This window comes from Asparagus officinalis, chromosome 8 (genome assembly GCF_001876935.1).
Source record: "Asparagus officinalis chromosome 8, Aspof.V1, whole genome shotgun sequence".
Classification (NCBI taxonomy): Eukaryota; Viridiplantae; Streptophyta; class Magnoliopsida; order Asparagales; family Asparagaceae; genus Asparagus; species Asparagus officinalis.
The window spans coordinates 113,313,617-113,332,198 of NC_033801.1; the positions used below are offsets into that span (position 1 = coordinate 113,313,617).

Sequence of the window (18,582 nt, forward strand, 5' to 3'; positions counted from 1 at the left end):
GGCTAGAAGCAATTTTCCCTTCTTTATATTTAGATTATTATTCCATTATTCCATACTTGTCTAATCCGAACAAAGTGTTAGTATAAAATTGCAATCCCCAATCCTCATCATAAATTTGAGTTTTTATGTAGTAGAAGTGGCTTTAAAATGATACCATAGCAACTAGATTAATTGTGCATGAAAATGATTATAACCTGTAGGTACATGTACGGGTACAAAAATATAGACTATCTGGAAGAGGCTTTAAGACTAAGAGCAGATTTAGTTAGACTAAGAGCAGATTTAGTTATGTACAAACCATATTTACGAGCATCAGGCACTATTATTGTGCTTGATTGTTACATCTAACCTCTTATTAATATTATAAGATCAATATTTTTTTCATTTACATGAGATCAATATATAAGAAATAGATGTGAAGTGTAGAATATATATCCAAGAAGTGTATGTGAGTGTTCTAAATTAAAGCATGTATTATATACTTGAGTACATAGGCCCGAATAAACATGTGCGCTGCATATAGTCAAGAAGTATCCAAGAGGTTTGTGTATAGACACCAGTACGGGTACAGCTTTCTAATAGAAGTAGCCAGGTAGCATAGGCTCACAGAGATGTCAACGAGTGTGAATGCAGTTTGCGACCGCGATGCATGTGTGAGAGCCTGCAAACTTCTAGGATACAAGAGTGGAAAATGCGTAAGGAAAATCATCGGCAGCAAACTCTACTGCATGTGCTGCACCATCTTTTGCAAGATTTTGCCCGAAAAATTATTAAAATGTACTATACCTATGTAGATTTTGGCATGCATCAATAAAACAAAATATTGTAAGTTATATAGCAAAGTTCTAATACCTTTTGGTTTTATTTTATTTTCTGTTACGTTATTTCTTGGAAGGCTAAATTTCACTAAAAATTTGGAGCATTTCACTTAAAACCCCTGTACTATGTTTATTCCACTAGATGCCCAAAAACTTTCCCATGAAACCTCCCAAGTTCACACGGTTAGTTTTAAACCTGCACTTGCCAAGCATGCGACTTCAATTGACCAAAATACCCCTCACTTGCTTCCAATGTTAGGAAATAATGAAACTTCAAGTTTTTTTCAGGGATGGTCTCATTATTCGAACTCGTTTAAGTGAAGAGATTTCTTTTTTGCAACTAATCAGGATATTGGGGTGTTTTTTTTCTCTTTTAGGGTGTTTGGGTAATTTGATGTTGATCAGTAACAAGTTTAGAGGGGTTATTTGAGATAACGTAAAACTTAGGGGTTTTAGTGGAAAGTTTTTTGAGTGTTTAGGGGAGTAAACAAAGTAATGGAGGGCTTAGTGGAAAACAGCCCAAACTTTTGCGGTTCTGTAAAATTTACCCTTCTTATATATCTATAATCCAGCAGAGCTCATATCTTTTTCTACTTTTACTGCCCAGTTTACATGTAAAATTACTCCAATATCTCAATACCTTCCGGAAATACAAGTCTACGGTAACTTGTTATTTGCAACAACAAAAAGGCAACAAGCTTCTCCTATTTTTACTGACTGTACTACTGCATGCCCGTATATTCTGGTCATCTTCTCCTCTGTTTTCTTCAACACCATCAGTATTCATGTCTACTTCCTTGATCTCCAGGATCTCAACTCGTCTGTTGGTCAATTTTCGTAATTTTATCGCAACATCCTGAGGATTGAACGTCCCACTGACGCTTACCCTGTTATGCTTCTTCTCTATTAGATGACTATCCAATTCTGAAAACCGAAACAAACAACCATAAATATGAAGTAACCATTAGAAGACTCTAAACACCTTGTAAAGAATCTAATTATAAAGGTAATTTGTTTTAGAACCACAAAAAATTTTTGGAAATGTTACTTAACGTCCAAAATTTTCACCTGAATCTATTTTCAGATAACCCCAACTTTTGGGGGTTATCTGAAAAAGTTTTGGGGATTTAGTGACATTTCCAAGCTTTTTTACGGTCATCTCAAGATGGACCAAATTTCATGAGGGTTTTCTAAAAAAAAAATTATAACCCTCGATCATCGTAAGTTTAAAATTTTGTTGTGTTGGGAGACACAATAAAATGCACGAGAGCAATCCTGATTCGAATTCCATTTAGAACACGCTTTTTATAGCGAGTTCCAAAAAGAAAATAGCTAAATAAGTAGTGTAGATTTCGACTCATTGGAGAAATGTATCTGGACATATTAGTATAAAATTATAATCTCAACTTTCATCATAATTTCAACGTTTTGCTTCAGTGAAAGAGAATTTAACAATATTGAAATAGACAATTCTAGCGTTTTCCGAAATGTCGTTATCAGAACTTACCATGCATCTTGAGGAGGGCTCCTCTGATCTTGCGATAGCAACCGCTGCAATCAATGTTCATCCTCATAGTCATGCAGTAGAACTGCAAATGAGAGAAATAAGAGGAGGGGGAAAATTTATTTCTGAAGACAAAATGAGAAGGAAAACAAAAATTGTCTCGACTTGAACTTGCCTTGCCCGCCATAAAGTTCATTGAGCTAAGTCTCAATGACAGTGATGCATTCAGGAGTTTGAAAAGGTTTTGGATAGACGAAGAGAATAAAAAAGAATTGAGGAAACTGGGCATATGGATTCCTTTACCTCTTCCTGTCATTGAGGTCATCCTTTTTATGGGTTTCTGGCTGAGAATCTGATTCTGCTTAGTCTGCAGAGAAAAGTTATCTTTGAACTTTTCCATAAATTTGGGATTGCTTTTTCCTTGATTCATTGGTTTACTTTGTCTAAACAGAAAAATCTTGACTTCTCGAGGACAAATCTTCATTCCACACACACACACCCCCCCACCACCAAAAAAAAAAAAAAAATCCCCCAAAAGAGCTTTATAGTTAATGTAACAAAATATTCACTAGCTTTCTATGGGTTACCTGCTAAATGCTAACACAATAATGCTGCTCCTTACCTTGACATGCAAACATACAGAAAAGTGTTAAGATAATGAGCGCAGCGGTGTGTTTTAAGATATCATTCTGGACTTTGGGGAGTTTTTGGTGCTCTATTGCAAAGTAGCATCTGGTTGTGCAATAACATATAACATGTTGGGTAAAGAGATCCTCTGGGGACCTAAATATAAAAATCCAACATGAAGAAGGAAGATCCAGAGAGTATAAAAGATAGATTTTGAAGTTTGTAATTCCACCGCCAACTTACTTTACGATACAATTTGTCCCAAACCGTAACCTGACCCTAAATCAAGAGTTCCTCAAGTCAAGAGTTCCACGAGTGTTCAAGGGCATTCACATATGGCGACTGGCCTATAGACTTTTTCCTATTAAAATATTTTACGACACGTTGGATTGGATGGTAATTCATTTTAAGGATAAATTACAAGAGCAATATCACACGTCCTTATCCTCTAGAATTCTGAATGTTCAATTAGGGAGCAAAATTATGCACACCGTGACACAAGCTAGAATTGATAGGGACAATGATTAATACACGTTAACTTGTTATTTGAATAGATCTGTTCGCATATACACAAGCACAAGGCTAAAGACAGAAATCAGACCTGTCATCAGAAAACACAAAAGGAGATAAACTGCATTGAGAATCAGCAATGTGCGTATCAGTAAAATCAGTTGGAAGAAGTAAAGCATTGAGAATTCTAACCATTATCTATTCTACACAGAAATATCTACAGCATTTACCCTTGCATGTTTAAATCCCTGCAGGTACCTAGAAAGAACAAAATTGTGGGAATGCAAAAAAAAACCCACATCATGGTCATTGGGACAAGACCAAGCTAGAACAAAGAGACATAGATGTAACAAGCATAGGATCAGTTCTTCCAATCTTACAGTTACTGTTATCAATAACCGGTAAAGTTTTAGGTAGCAAAAGCTCGCTGTATGCATCAGATACGGCTTCTATGTCCTCTTGGATGCTGCTACTGCTTCCACTATTGCATTCTCTTTTCCCATTTGAGCTCTCTTTATGTAACTCCCTTGATCTCCTTCTTTTCCTCGATGAACTCCATTTCAAGCTCTCGAGGTTGCAGACTTCAGAAAGGTTAGGAACCGAGGCTCTTTTCCCTGTTTCTGGGGATTGATCAAAAGACATATCAGCTAGTAATGATTTAGCCACATTGTGGTGATCCTTCAATTGATTCCACTTATTGTCTACCCAGTCTTGTGATGGTCTCAAATCACCAATCCCAAATGTAGAATCTCTCCTCTCCCCTGGAATATATCTCGAAAGTCAGGAAACAAAGAAAAGGTCACTTTATACCTGTATAAAATTAGTAACGATTATTTCGATATTAGAACCTCAAATCTTTCTTATTTTGAGATTAGTTCCCTAAATCACTAAAAATGCTATTAAGTTCCCGAATCATATAAGATGTTTGAAGAGATGTTTGATATTGGTCCTTGGTCACGAAATCCTTCGATCTGTCAAGCATGGCTCACTTACTACATAACTGTGGATGGGCAGCTGGGCAGCTATCAAACAAACCTCATTCTACCCCCTTTTATCTTTCCAGAAGCGTATTCACCCTCTCCGCTCCCAAAACCAACACCAAAAATCCTTCTCCCCAATTTAGGGTTGGGATTCTATTAGAATGGATATAACTAGCATTCCATCACAAGAAGTTAAAGTTGAAGGAATATTCCCTCCAATTCAAACAGGTTCTAACTGGGGGGACTAATTCCTAGAAACTTGTATAATTTGGGGTCCTAATAGCAATTTCAACAATTTGGGGGACTAATCTCAATATATGAAATATTTGAGGGGCTATACTGGAAATAACCCAATTAGCAAAGGCAAATAAATACCTAGGAAATAAACTCGAAGTTTTCCTTCTGCTTCTTCGCGGATAACAATTCCCTCCCACCAACCATCATGCCACCATGCATCTACAATAGAGCCAACATCGAGGTTACTGGAATCCTTGCTGCTATTTGAGGTGTAAGGACGAACAACCGGTCTACCATGCAATCGGATGCCCAATTTGTCTGGAGATGCGATTCGTGATGCCAAGACCCATTCCTACATAAGGATATTATTCGAAAGAATCAGACATGGTGATATATCTTGATACATATGTACACATATATAAACATGCATTTGAAAATATCACCAGATGACTAAAAGAGGGAAGAATTTAGCACGAACCAAGAGAATAGGTTGATTGACATGAATTGATTATCCTCTATGATAGTAGATAGAGTGAAGAGCTCTGCAACGCGAGCTGAATGTTACTTTCAGATGTTCTCTATATTTGTCACAGAACAACTACATAGAATTTATCATAAGCTATCTTGAAGAGAAGCACACTGCAATATCACACAATGTCAAGTATACAATGGTGATGTCATGATGTGAAGGATGTACTTTGATTCTACCCACTTAGGACCTGTGATATTAGAGATTTTTCTCTTTTTGGTTTGAGGGATCGGACTTTATGAGAGTCTATAGACTAATTTGAGCTTCATCAATAATACATAAAAGGGCTCTAGATGTTCACATCATTTTGTCCGTCCACATGGTTTTTTTTCCCCTCCATTCTAGCCCGATGTCTGTCCACATGGTTTTTTTTTTCCTCTCCCTCTATTCTAAACCGACTGTGGTTGAGGGATAGGAAGAGATGGTGCTGTCTGGTTTAATAACTAGCAGCGCATATGGCTAGTCAAGGAAAGAAGTGGTCATACAACAATTATGGAAAGAAGAATAATCTGCATTCCTAACATTTTAAGAAATCATGGTTGTATCAAAGGTGACAAATAATTTACCTCTAACTTTCTAGTATCATCAGCATCTTGGACATCCTCATAGCGAACCTTCACCCTATCATGCCGCCTTTTGAGAACCACACAACGGAACCAACATCCTCTGATGCCACTATCTTGAGAGAGCACCTCAACATAGCACCCAGGATCCAGATGTCTTTGCTGTTGAACAAGCCTCAGCTTCAGTAACTCTCTCCTCGTCAAAGAGGGTTCAGAGGAAGTCCTCACGTGCTTTTCCCTACCGCTACCTGAAATGCTTGTACTTCTATGACTTCCATTGCCACCACGTGTTATTTTCAACCGCAGCTTTAGTGCAGTGTCCGGAGTTGCATATAAGGATCTAAGCAACTCCTGTTTCCAATAACCTTGGACTTGTGTGACGTCAAAAGGCTTAACCTCACCATTGTCAATCTGTCTTCGACACAAATATGGCTGCCAGGAGCCAAATCTTTTTCTATCCTCTTTCTGATACCTGTCAAAGTCTTGGACACCAAGGACAGTAGCCAATCCATCTATGCACTCAATGCTGAAATCTTGAAGACAAAGAGAAAAGAAAATCTCTTTGTCGTTAGTGTCAGAAGGCAAAACAATACCAACCTCATCAATCTTATGAAACCAGCGTACCAAAACCATTTTGTTAGACTTTGCGTCTTCATATAGATCTTCCACATATGCAACAAGCCTCTTGTACTCTTCACCCATTATGTAGATGAAGTCGTTGACCTGTTACAAGTAGCATATGATATGATTAGTTACACTTAAAACAGATTAACTTGAAACTCAATTAAAAGACTCCTCATAAAAGAACTTACCGAGATTGTCACTCCACTTCGGCAAAAGAATCGATAATGCTTTCTTTTCTTCTTGCAATCCCAAGAATGACCTAACCATGAAAATTCTTTAGAAAGGTGTCCCATGGTCCCAGAGGAAAGGCCCTAAATGAACCAAAAAGAGAGAAATCAGAGGGAAGGAAATGGGTGTGCTGGTTGAATTCAATTGCCTAGATAAACTATAGTAGTAAGCTTAATTAGTGGAAATAAACAATTAGGTTTTGTTTCGTCACCCTACCTTTGGTATAGTAGAAGGTTCAGCATCATCCGCAAATCTATCATCCATAAGCAAGGATGTGCAAGGTATATTATCTGCACAAAGAAAAAATATTGTCAAAAATAAGCTTAAAACAAGTAATTTGAGAATGGAAATACAAATTTCCAACAATGTGTGAAATATGACTAAGGTAGGTCATTTCTATCATAATCATTATTACTCCACCATCAATCCACTTTGCTATAAATTAGAAGCGAATATGTTTGACATTTTTATTTCATTTTTAATTTCAGGTTTCCGCTTATATACTTTTTATCTTTATATTGTAGTATCTTTATATATCAGCCTGTTCTAATGCTCTTCGAATTTTTTTGAGAATATCTGTGGGGTAGAATGATAGTGTTCGTACTTTAATAGATTATGCCACACAGTAATTCATGCTCTATTTCATCAATCTACAGAAAATGTTATATATATATAGAATGTGAGACTTAACCTAATAGGGGGGGAACCACATACACAAAGTAGAAGCTAACCTTTTTGAACCTTGATAACATCCAAGTCAAAGTTAAATATTTTTTTACTATCCAAAGTTTAAAAAATGGTGTTAATTGTCAACGACAGATAGCTCAATAATAATGTTGATACGGTGGTAAATACTTGAGAGCATTTCTTTGGAATATTTTCACCAAACTTCGAAGTAACACTTTCAAAACTTGAATATGTTTTCCCTGTGTGAGGGTGTTAATTTGTTTGGGCCCAAAAATAATTGTCATAGACAGATATCTAAATCATATCTATATCATAGTAAATTAAAATTTAGCCCCAAATGGTCATCATATTTTAATTTTATTCTACACCTAACTTTAAAGAGAATAGCATTAGAATATTTTTTTAAATGATTAGTTTTTTAGAAATGATTAAACTATGGGTGATGAATAATCCATGACTTTGTTATGATCAAATGGCAAATAACCCTTCATCTTTATCTTCAGTTAACATTTATTACCCCTTAACTTGTATGCCAGCATTTATCATCAGTAATTGGTAAGGAGAGGGAAGTTATCTACAATTTATCCTTCTCGAACAGCAAGCAAGATGAACCTAAATGTTTAAATTGGGTTATTTGCACTTAAATACCCAAATATTACACATTTCTAACCAAAGAAGTTTAGTTTTCATGCCCCCTCTTAAATATTTTTGAGTTAGGGTGAAAGATCATAATCCTCAATTGTATGATTTGAGTGCACATAGCTTCAAAAAATATGAAGCATATGCAAATTAGAACAAGTAAAGAACCTCTAGGTTTGGAAGCAATCCTTGTATTGTATAGAGCAAACATCTTGATCTATCAGTCTATTCGAACTTATACTCAGAGTCAGGTGCATTATGATTCAATTAAGTATTTGACTATGTGCAATGCACGTGCATTCCACCTAGTAAACAAAAGAAGAAATCTACTTAAAATTGAAATGAAATATGGCAACAGAACCTACAAAATTTTCAAGGTGCTGCCTTAATTTCTTTCTGATTTATGTGAAACCCAAATTACCAAAGTTCTCAAACCTTAAGAAAAAGGAAAACTTTGGGGCGAAACAATATTCAGCATTTTAGCTAGTTTCTCCCTAGCCAATCAAACAACACATATCAGAAATACAATAAAATTGGAAAAAAAATCGAATAAAATAACAGATTCATAAGAACACCCCAAGTTCCTTCCAATAAAGTTAACTTCGTTTTCACCTCAATAAAAATCTATCTTTGATCTAGAAAGCATAGAAGCTATACGACAAATCAAATTCGCTTGCGTAGTGAGAGAGAATTTAATTTGAAAAACAAATTGACAGGTCATTTAATTACCTGTATCTACAGACTAAAATTAATCAATTCTTCACATAGATGATTCGGGAGAAAGAAAATGGGGAAAATCTAAATCTTTAGGCTTGATGCTTTGGTAAACAAAACCCCATATTTCCCCATCATTCAAACGCAACTGAATCAAAAAAGAAGAACCAAACAAAACATTCATAATCCTTGGTTCAAAGCCAGGTAAAAAGACAACGCTAAAAAATAATTCACCTGATTCAGCAAATCCCCAATTAATCCATCCTTAAAGCTCTCAGAACCGCAAAAGTAATTTTCCGAGGCTAAAAGGATGACTACAAATCCATCAACGGGGGGAAAACCAGAAACCTTAAAAAAAGATCAACTCAAAATCGATAACCCATCATTAACCATGAGCAATTCTAGAAAACAAATCGGCCAGATTCAGAAAATCCCAAATTTCCCCATCCCAGACCACAAAAAGCAATCTTTCGGAAAATAAACAAGACAAAACAACAAAATAACAAATTTTCCAGGCAAAAATGCTAATTAATCATCAGGACCAAAAAAATCATATTTTCTCACCGGAAACAATCGAACCCAGCCAATAGATAAGCTCCCTCCTCGATTTCCACTTCATGCGCTCACCAAAATCCCTAACCCCAAAATCCAACGCCGACGAAGGCGAATAAGAACCGTAAGACTCCGAAGAAGAATGTCAGGAACAGGTGAGGATTGCACTGGAAGCTGGCCAACAGGAACTCAAATTGAACCTGAGAATTAGACAGAGGCTGAAGAATGTGCACATTGGCGAAGAACTGGAATGATTCCAACTCGAAGGGCTCTTGTGCACATTTGTTAGCTCAGAAACAATTACAGACAATTATAATAAATGTTGGAGTTGGTTACAACAGTTAGAGATGGTTAATTATGTTGTTTGTTAGTTGGTTACAACCGTGCACGTTTTGTGCACGTTTTTGTATTTCTTTTGTTTTGAGCGAATATAAAAGGAGAGAAAGGAAACTGTAATGATATGAATTGAATGAGAATTTTTCTTCCTCCTAAACTCTGAGCTCTGTTCTTCCTTTTCCTAACTCCTCTCTTCCTCCATTGTTACAATTCTCACTTATTTCCCTGTTTCAAGTCTTGATTATTTCGGTCATGGCAAGAAATAACAACTTGAGGTCTAATCGGGGTGCACGATCCTCTCAATTGGTATCAGAGCAGCAGGAAGCTGAAGCTGGTGCTGATGAATTCTTGGATGATCAGGAAGGAGCGGATGCTGAAGATATTGTTTCAGAGGAGAAAATTGCTCGATTAGAAGATGCTGTCCTTCGAAATAGTTCCTTCTGCAATCAACAGGAATCATTCAACCAGAAACTCTCAGCAAGGATGGATGATCTCCAGCTCCAACTATCTTCAAAAATGGAGATTATTATGCAAGAGATCAAGAACCTCAAGAGTCCAGACCAAGGAACTCTGGGAATTGGCTCAAGAGAAGGGAGAGAGAAAACAAGGACAGGAGCTGGGGAATCTAACAGGAATGATCAAAGCAATGGATATCTTCCTCCACATAGAAGAAATGTTGAATTCAGTGGAGAATTTCAATCTATTAGCAGTTTTGGTAACTCCTCAACTCAGAGAAACTCCTTCTTTAGTAATCAAAAACTTGTTCAACCAAAGTCTTTGCGTTTGGATTTTCCCTCTCTTTCTGGGGCTGAGGATGTTATCGCTTGGTTAGAACAAACCGCACAAATCTTTGAATATTATGATATTAAAGAAGATGAATGGGTCAAGGTCTGTTCCTTTTACCTAAGGGGTGAGGCTTTACAGTGGTATAGGTGGCTGACAAGAAATATTGATAATTATCAGTATTGGTCTGTCTTTAAAGAGGAATTAATGACAAGATTTGGCCCCAGTGAACTGTCAAGGCCATATGATGTTTTTTCAACTATGAAACAAACTTCCACGGTTAGAGAGTACCTGGGGAAATTTGAACAAACCTTAGGGTTACTGGAGGATCAACCCTCTAGAAGGCACATCCTTGAGAGATTTATAGGAGGGTTGAAGGATGAGCTTAGGTTTGAGGTTGCAGCTGGCAGACCTTCTTCTTTGAAGGAATTTATAGGAGGGTTGAAGGATGAGCTTAGGTTTGAGGTTGCAGCTGGCAGACCTTCTTCTTTGAAGGAAGTTGTGTCATTAGCCAAGCTATTTGAAGACAAACAAAGAAATGAAAAAAAAAAGTAAAGGGAATTGGAATGTTTTTAATCAAGGAAATTCATATAATCGTACCCTTCCTGAAGTGCCTGTACAAGACAAATCAAAATTTCCTCAGTTCAAGAAGCTTACACCTGAAGACATACAAAAGAGAAGGAGTCAGAATCTATGTTTTACATGTGATGAAAAATGGCACAGAGGACATCAGGGTAAAGGTAAGCATATATTCATCTTAGAAGGAGTCTTAGAATGTGGAACTGAGGAAGAGATAGAAGATCATGGGTGCAATGATCAAGAAGACCTGGCCATTGAATTGGCTGAAAGTCTGGTAAGAGGAGCTCCTTCTATCTCAGTCCAAGCTCTTAGTGGAATCACAGCCTCCCATACCATCAGAGTTGTGGGGTATTACAAGAATCAAGCCATCAGCATCCTGATTGATTCTGGTTCTACACATAATTTCGTCAATTCAAAGTTAGTTAAGAGACTTGGATTACCAGTGACAGAGTATAGCAATTTTGATGTTCTTGTTGCAAGTGGAGAGTTAATTAAGGGAGATGGGGTGTGCCAAGGAGTGTCATTGGATTGTCAAGGAGTGAGCATTCAAGTAAATCTGTTAGTGATGCCATTGGGAGGTAGTCAGATTGTGTTAGGGGCAGATTGGATGAAAACCTTAGAAGATATCACTTTGAACTTCAAAAAGTTACAGGTAACATTCTTATGTGAAGGAGTAAAGAGAACTCTACAGGGAATAGTACCAGGAGAGTTACAATTGGTTAGTGAGAAAGATATTGCTAAGTCTGTTAGGGAGCAAAAAGAAGGATACTTAATTCAATTATGCAGTGTAAATTTGCAAGAACCTGTTTCAAGAGCTATTCATGAAGAATTACCTGCAGATATCAACAGCTTGGTACAAGAGTTTGATGTTATATTCCAAGAACTACCACATCTTCCTCCTGCTAGAGAGATTGATCATAAAATTCCCTTGGAAACTGGAACAAAACCAGTATGCATTAGACCTTATAGGCATGCACATTTCTTGAAAGAAGAAATTGAGAAACAGATTGAAGAGATGCTGGAAAAAGGGATCATCAGACACAGTCATAGCCCTTTCTCCTCACCAGTAGTGATGGTCAAAAAATCTGATGGGAGCTGGAGAATGTGTATTGATTATAGATCCCTTAACAAAGCTACAATTAAAGACAAATTTCCTATTCCAATTATTGATGAGTTATTGGATGAGTTACATGGGACACAGTTCTTCACAAAACTGGATTTAAAGTCAGGGTATCATCAAATAAGAATGTGTGATTCAGACATTCCCAAAACTGCCTTTAGAACTCACAGTGGGCATTTTGAGTTCTTAGTAATGCCTTTTGGACTCACCAATGCCCCTTCAACATTCCAGGCCCTCATGAATAATATTTTCAAAGATATGCTCAGGAAATTTGTTTTGGTTTTCTTTGATGATATACTAATATACAGCAGAGGGTGGCAGGACCATTTGATTCATCTGAGACAAGTATTTCAGATCCTCAAGACACATCAATTGGTTGCTAAGATGTCCAAATGTAGTTTTGGACAAACACAGGTTGAATATTTGGGGCACATTGTGTCTCAGACAGGAGTTAGGGTGGACCCTAAAAAAATTCAAGCAATTACAGATTGGCCAACACCTCAGACACTCAAAGGATTGAGAGGATTTTTAGGCCTAGCTGGATATTATCGAAAATTCATCAAGGGGTTTGGAACAATAGCTCAACCTTTAACACAACTCTTGAAGAAAGGAAATTTCTTATGGGGTGCAAGTGCTGAAGAGGCTTTCAATTCTCTTAAAACTGCCCTCACCAATTCTCCAGTTTTGGCTATGCCTGACTTTAATATCAATTTTGTCATAGAATGTGATGCATCAGGCACAGGAGTTGGGGCAGTATTAATGCAAAGAGAAAAACCTATTGCATATTTCAGCTTTGCTTTAAAGGGAAAAAATGCTACTCTATCAACATATGAAAAGGAACTGTTAGCTATAATTCTTTCTACAAAGAGATGGCAACAGTACTTGTTAGGAAGGAGTTTTGTGATAAGGACTGATCATCAAAGTCTTAAATATATACTTGAACAAAGAATACATACAGGTATTCAAAACAAATGGTTGGCCAAGTTGCATGGATATGATTATATTATGGAATACAAACCTGGAAGGATGAACAAAGCTGCTGATGGATTATCAAGGGTATATGAGGTTGTTGAGAATGATGCAGAAGTTTCAGCAATTTCTTTTGTCAGGAGTAACTGGTTAGAAGATATCAAACAAATGAATCTGACTGACCCTTTCTACAAAGAGCTAGAGTTAAGACTACAACAAGAATCAGAAGCTACTGGAGAATATCTTACAAGGGAAGGGATTTACTACTACAAAGGTAAAATTTTGGTTAGTCCCACTGCACAAAGCTTAAAAAATTCCTTATTACAAGAACATCATGACAGTCCTACTGCTGGACATTCTGGTATTGCTAGAACCTTACACAAGTTGAGGAGGGTTTTTTATTGGAAGGGCATGAGGAAGGATGTTCAGAATTATGTACAGGCTTGTGATGTATGCCAGAGAGCAAAAGGGGAAAATGTAGCTTCCCCAGGACTTTTACAACCTAATCTATCTTTGATCTAGAAAGCATAGAAGCTATACGACAAATCAAATTCGCTTGCGTAGTGAGAGAGAATTTAATTTGAAAAACAAATTGACAGGTCATTTAATTACCTGTATCTACAGACTAAAATTAATCAATTCTTCACATAGATGATTCGGGAGAAAGAAAATGGGGAAAATCTAAATCTTTAGGCTTGATGCTTTGGTAAACAAAACCCCATATTTCCCCATCATTCAAACGCAACTGAATCAAAAAAGAAGAACCAAACAAAACATTCATAATCCTTGGTTCAAAGCCAGGTAAAAAGACAACGCTAAAAAATAATTCACCTGATTCAGCAAATCCCCAATTAATCCATCCTTAAAGCTCTCAGAACCGCAAAAGTAATTTTCCGAGGCTAAAAGGATGACTACAAATCCATCAACGGGGGGAAAACCAGAAACCTTAAAAAAAGATCAACTCAAAATCGATAACCCATCATTAACCATGAGCAATTCTAGAAAACAAATCGGCCAGATTCAGAAAATCCCAAATTTCCCCATCCCAGACCACAAAAAGCAATCTTTCGGAAAATAAACAAGACAAAACAACAAAATAACAAATTTTCCAGGCAAAAATGCTAATTAATCATCAGGACCAAAAAAATCATATTTTCTCACCGGAAACAATCGAACCCAGCCAATAGATAAGCTCCCTCCTCGATTTCCACTTCATGCGCTCACCAAAATCCCTAACCCCAAAATCCAACGCCGACGAAGGCGAATAAGAACCGTAAGACTCCGAAGAAGAATGTCAGGAACAGGTGAGGATTGCACTGGAAGCTGGCCAACAGGAACTCAAATTGAACCTGAGAATTAGACAGAGGCTGAAGAATGTGCACATTGGGGAAGAACTGGAATGATTCCAACTCGAAGGGCTCTTGTGCACATTTGTTAGCTCAAAAACAATAACAGACAATTATAATAAATGTTGGAGTTGGTTACAACAGTTAGAGATGGTTAATTCTGTTGTTTGTTAGTTGGTTACAACCGTGCACGTTTTGTGCACGTTTTTGTATTTCTTTTGTTTTGAGCGAATATAAAAGGAGAGAAAGGAAACTGTAATGATATGAATTGAATGAGAATTTTTCTTCCTCCTAAACTCTGAGCTCTGTTCTTCCTTTTCCTAACTCCTCTCTTCCTCCATTGTTACAATTCTCACTTATTTCCCTGTTTCAAGTCTTGATTATTTCGGTCATGGCAAGAAATAACAACTTGAGGTCTAATCGGGGTGCACGATCCTCTCAAAGAACCGCTGCTCGACGCCGCCGACATCATCGCCGAGAACTGCGTCGTGACAACGTAGCTCATGTGCCTCAAGCTCTTCTCTCTGCCAACAACAGCCAAAAACCTTTTCCCCTCTCGATTTCTCAAATAGTAGTGAACAAGACGCCGCCCTTTGTCGTTTGAGATCACTTTCTCTTCCCAGCTCACGAACGCCATGGCCCTAATCCTAACCCTAGCCGCAAAAAAATCGAATCTTTCTATTGCTTCCTTATTTTATGCGAGGGAGGAAGGAGAAAGGACGAGATGAAGAGGGGAGAGGGAATATTTGGAGGTCCGGAAATCGACGGCGGATACTTTGTTTGTGATTCGCACGTTTAAGCCGGCGGAACCGCGTCGAAGCTACCTCTATTTAATAGCTAATTATCCTGTAAATACCTTGTATTTCCCTCTAGAGAGGCGCTACAGTCACACCGTAAATCACACCTCTAACCACACTCCTCTCTCGCTACAGTATATTAAGGCCCACACGAGAATTTTAAAAAAATTCTCATGTGAGTCCCAGTGCACTGCAACGAGAGAGGAGTGTGGTTGGAAGTATGGTTTAAGGGTGTGTCTCTAGCATTTCCTTTTCCTCTATTTTGCACCTATATGCCATCACATTTTTTTTCGCAGAAATCGTATGCAGTTTGATTTCTAAAAGTTTCACTTTAATAATTAATAATCTATGTTATGCAAACGTGAAAATTTAGCTTGGAGTTTACTCATGTGATACTCATAAGCTAATTATAAACCTTTTTATCTTTAATGTTTGTTAAACATAATCTAATCTTATTTTAAATCTATCTAAGTTATATCTTAAAATATAATTATAGTGGTTTTAACAAAAAATTTAACAATTATTAAGAGCTAAAAAGTTGTAAATTAGTTCATAAGTGTCACATGAGAAAATTTAGAGTAAATTTATCACGTTTAGAATATATTAAAGTGCAAACTTTAGAAACTTATAATATATAAATGTTGTCAAAAATAAATGAGGGTATATAAGTATAAAGTACTAAGGTGACTTTGGATAGCTTTTTTAAATAGGGGAAAGAAGGGGTTAGGAGTTTTGTTATACTTTTTAGTAAGTTGGGGGAAGAATTAGAACGGTTTAAAAAGAACAAATTTCTTATTTTCTTAACCTTTCTAAAGTAAACAGATTGGGAGGGGAAATGTTGGATTTTAAGTGAATATGTCCATTCTATTCCTATTTTCAATACTATAAACAAATATAAATTAGATCAACCATTCTCCATCCCTCTTCATTTCCTAATTGTCTATCAAATATAATTAGTTTCATCATACTCTATTCCTCTTCTTCTTGTCCCTTTGGGTTTAGTTCAACCATCCCCTCTCCTATCCTCTTCTCTATGTTGGGGGGACTTTCATTAATATATTTAAGTGCTCATCAGTCATATTTAATCAAGGGGTATTTTCACAAAACCCTTAAACATTGCGTGTTTCACACATAAACTCTCTAAAAAAATTTTGTTAAGGAGTTGTTAGTTTCACAGCAAGCCAAAGAAATGGGGTCAGAGGAAAATGATTCCCCTCTGACACTTATTTTCGTAGGGGCTGTTTGGATGCATTTAGGAAACTAGAGTATTTATGACACAAAATAGAAAGTGGTTATCCACCTCACCACTTTCCATTCGAGTGTTTACATTATTTGGTTAGGAATCTTTGTGAATCCTAAAATATAGTATTACATTGTTTGGATAGTATAATGTAAACTAGAGTATTTATGACACAAAATAGAAAGTGGTTATCCACCTCACCACTTTCCATTCGAGTGTTTACATTATTTGGTTAGGAATCTTTGTGTATCCACCTCACCACTTTCCATTCGAGTGTTTACATTATTTGGTTAGGAATCTTTGTGAATCCTAAAATATAGTATTACATTGTTTGGATAGTATAATGTGAACTAAAGTATTTATGACACAAAATAGAAAGTGTTTATCCACCTCACCACTTTTTATAAGGTTTTGACTTTTTTATTATTTTTTTGGATACATTTATGATATTGTGTCAGCTTTCCAACAAAATCACTCCTAAGGGGCTGTTTGGTTGTTGTTGGTAAAGTTATGTATTTATGACACAACTTGGAAAGTTGTTGTCCACCTCATCAATTTTACTTTTATACTTTTCTTTGTTTGTTTTTTATTCCATTGGAATCATAAATTGCTTGTTTGGTTAGTAAATGTAACTTTAATTGTTTGTTTGGAAAGTATAAAAAGTGGTCCCTACTCAAATGATCATATTGGTTGGAATTATTTTTTATTATTTTTTCCTGACTTCAACGTCAGCTTTCTCTTAAAATCATATCTTTTTTTTATGAAATCACTTTACAAGCCACATCAGCATATGAAATCACTTTATACTATTTTCACAACTACAAACAAACAATTGAAAGTGATGAAAGCTGACATTGGGACCCACTTTTTTACACTTTCCATCATTTTACATGGTAAAAACATACAACCAAACAGCCCCTAAATTTGGTGATTTTGCTTTTGGTGACACCTCATCAAAAGGTGTAAGCTTTTCATGTAAAAGAGAATTCAAACAAACAATGTAAAGTGATGAAAGCTGACATTGGGACCCACTTTTTTACATTTTCCATCATTTTACATGGTAAAAACATACAACCAAACAGCCCCTAAATTTGGTGATTTTGCTTTTGGTGACACCTCATCAAAAGGTGTAAGCTTTTCATGTAAAAGAGAATTTAAACAAACAATGTAAAGTGATGAAAGCTGACATTGGGACCCACTTTTTTACATTTTCCATCATTTTACATGGTAAAAACATACAACCAAACAGCCCCTTAGTTTGCTTGGAAAAAAAGTGAAAAGAGTGTGTATGGGACCCACACTCAAAGATGCTATTAATGCAGCAGGTCCTACAAAGCCCATTTCGAATTGATTTGGGAGGACATAGAGGGTGTTTGGGAGGACTTATTTTTTGAAGCTTATCAATTATACTAGCTTATAATGGCTTTTAGTTTTTTTGATAAAAATACTATAAAAATTGTTTGAGTATAATAGTAATTTGCTCGGTCAAACATACTCTTTTTAAGTGAGCTTATTACCTAATTTTTTAAAAGCTGAGCTATACTAGCTTTTCAAAATAGGACTTATAAGCTTTCTTACTAATTATGGGCGGGTTGGATTAGTAGTTGGAGCATCATGTTATCCTAACTACATCTAAAATCCAAAAGACTTGTTGGGTTTGATGTTGTTGAAATATCAAAAGTTTGTTGCAACAATAAAATAAGTCAAAAATAGAGGTGTTGGAACGACACTCAATTGTAAGAGTGTTACAACACCATGAATTGAACACCATTAAACATTTGTTGTTCTAACCCCCTCCAACCAAACATACCTTATATGTGCATTTTAATGTTCAATTTTGCCATACGTGGAGTTCGAATTTTTCTTATTGAATTTTATCTAGGGTTTTTGTTTTTAGACACATTTGTTTACTCAACTTTATCTTTAAATCCAAGCATTATGTTTTGTATCTTTAGGCCCAACTCTCCTTTTGTATTTATCTTTAAACCCAATCTCTAAAATACAATACTTAAAAACTTGTATTTATACAAAAACAGTGTAAATATCCCAAAATACCCCTTTCATTGGCCCATATAAACCCAATTCCCTCTCCTCATTTGCCCCTTTTTTTAATTTCAGCCCTAATTGAAAAACAAAAAATCCCCCTTATCGTGATCGTCGTCGTCCGCCATCGTCCCTGTTGCCCGTCGTCATCCCCGTC

The 18,582-nt window shown here is 36.4% G+C and overlaps 2 protein-coding genes across 4 annotated transcripts; both read right to left on the reverse strand.

Annotated features, from left to right (window-relative positions):
- On the reverse strand, positions 1,383-9,462 carry LOC109822547. 3 transcript variants are annotated; one of them, XR_002242170.1, is made up of 7 exons: positions 9,225-9,462; positions 6,837-6,910; positions 6,581-6,703; positions 5,772-6,491; positions 4,815-5,028; positions 2,326-2,407; positions 1,383-1,742 (listed from the first exon to the last, which is right to left on the reverse strand). XR_002242170.1 is itself a non-coding variant. In XM_020388766.1 (6 exons), exons 1-6 carry the CDS (start codon positions 9,277-9,279, stop codon positions 3,766-3,768), a joined length of 1,641 nt encoding a protein of 546 aa, XP_020244355.1. In that variant the 5' UTR covers positions 9,280-9,458; the 3' UTR covers positions 3,621-3,765. The 3 variants fall into 3 exon arrangements, 2 of the variants coding, with proteins under 2 accessions (XP_020244355.1, XP_020244356.1); XM_020388766.1 differs by lacking the exons at positions 1,383-1,742; positions 2,326-2,407 and adding an exon at positions 3,621-4,220 and having other exon boundaries at positions 9,225-9,458; XM_020388767.1 differs by lacking the exons at positions 1,383-1,742; positions 2,326-2,407 and adding an exon at positions 4,127-4,269 and having other exon boundaries at positions 9,225-9,461.
- On the reverse strand, positions 13,908-15,017 carry LOC109822548. Its single transcript, XM_020388769.1, has 2 exons — positions 14,787-15,017; positions 13,908-14,286 (listed from the first exon to the last, which is right to left on the reverse strand). The coding sequence occupies exons 1-2, from the start codon at positions 14,980-14,982 to the stop codon at positions 14,147-14,149; spliced, it is 336 nt and encodes a 111-aa protein (XP_020244358.1). The 5' UTR covers positions 14,983-15,017; the 3' UTR covers positions 13,908-14,146.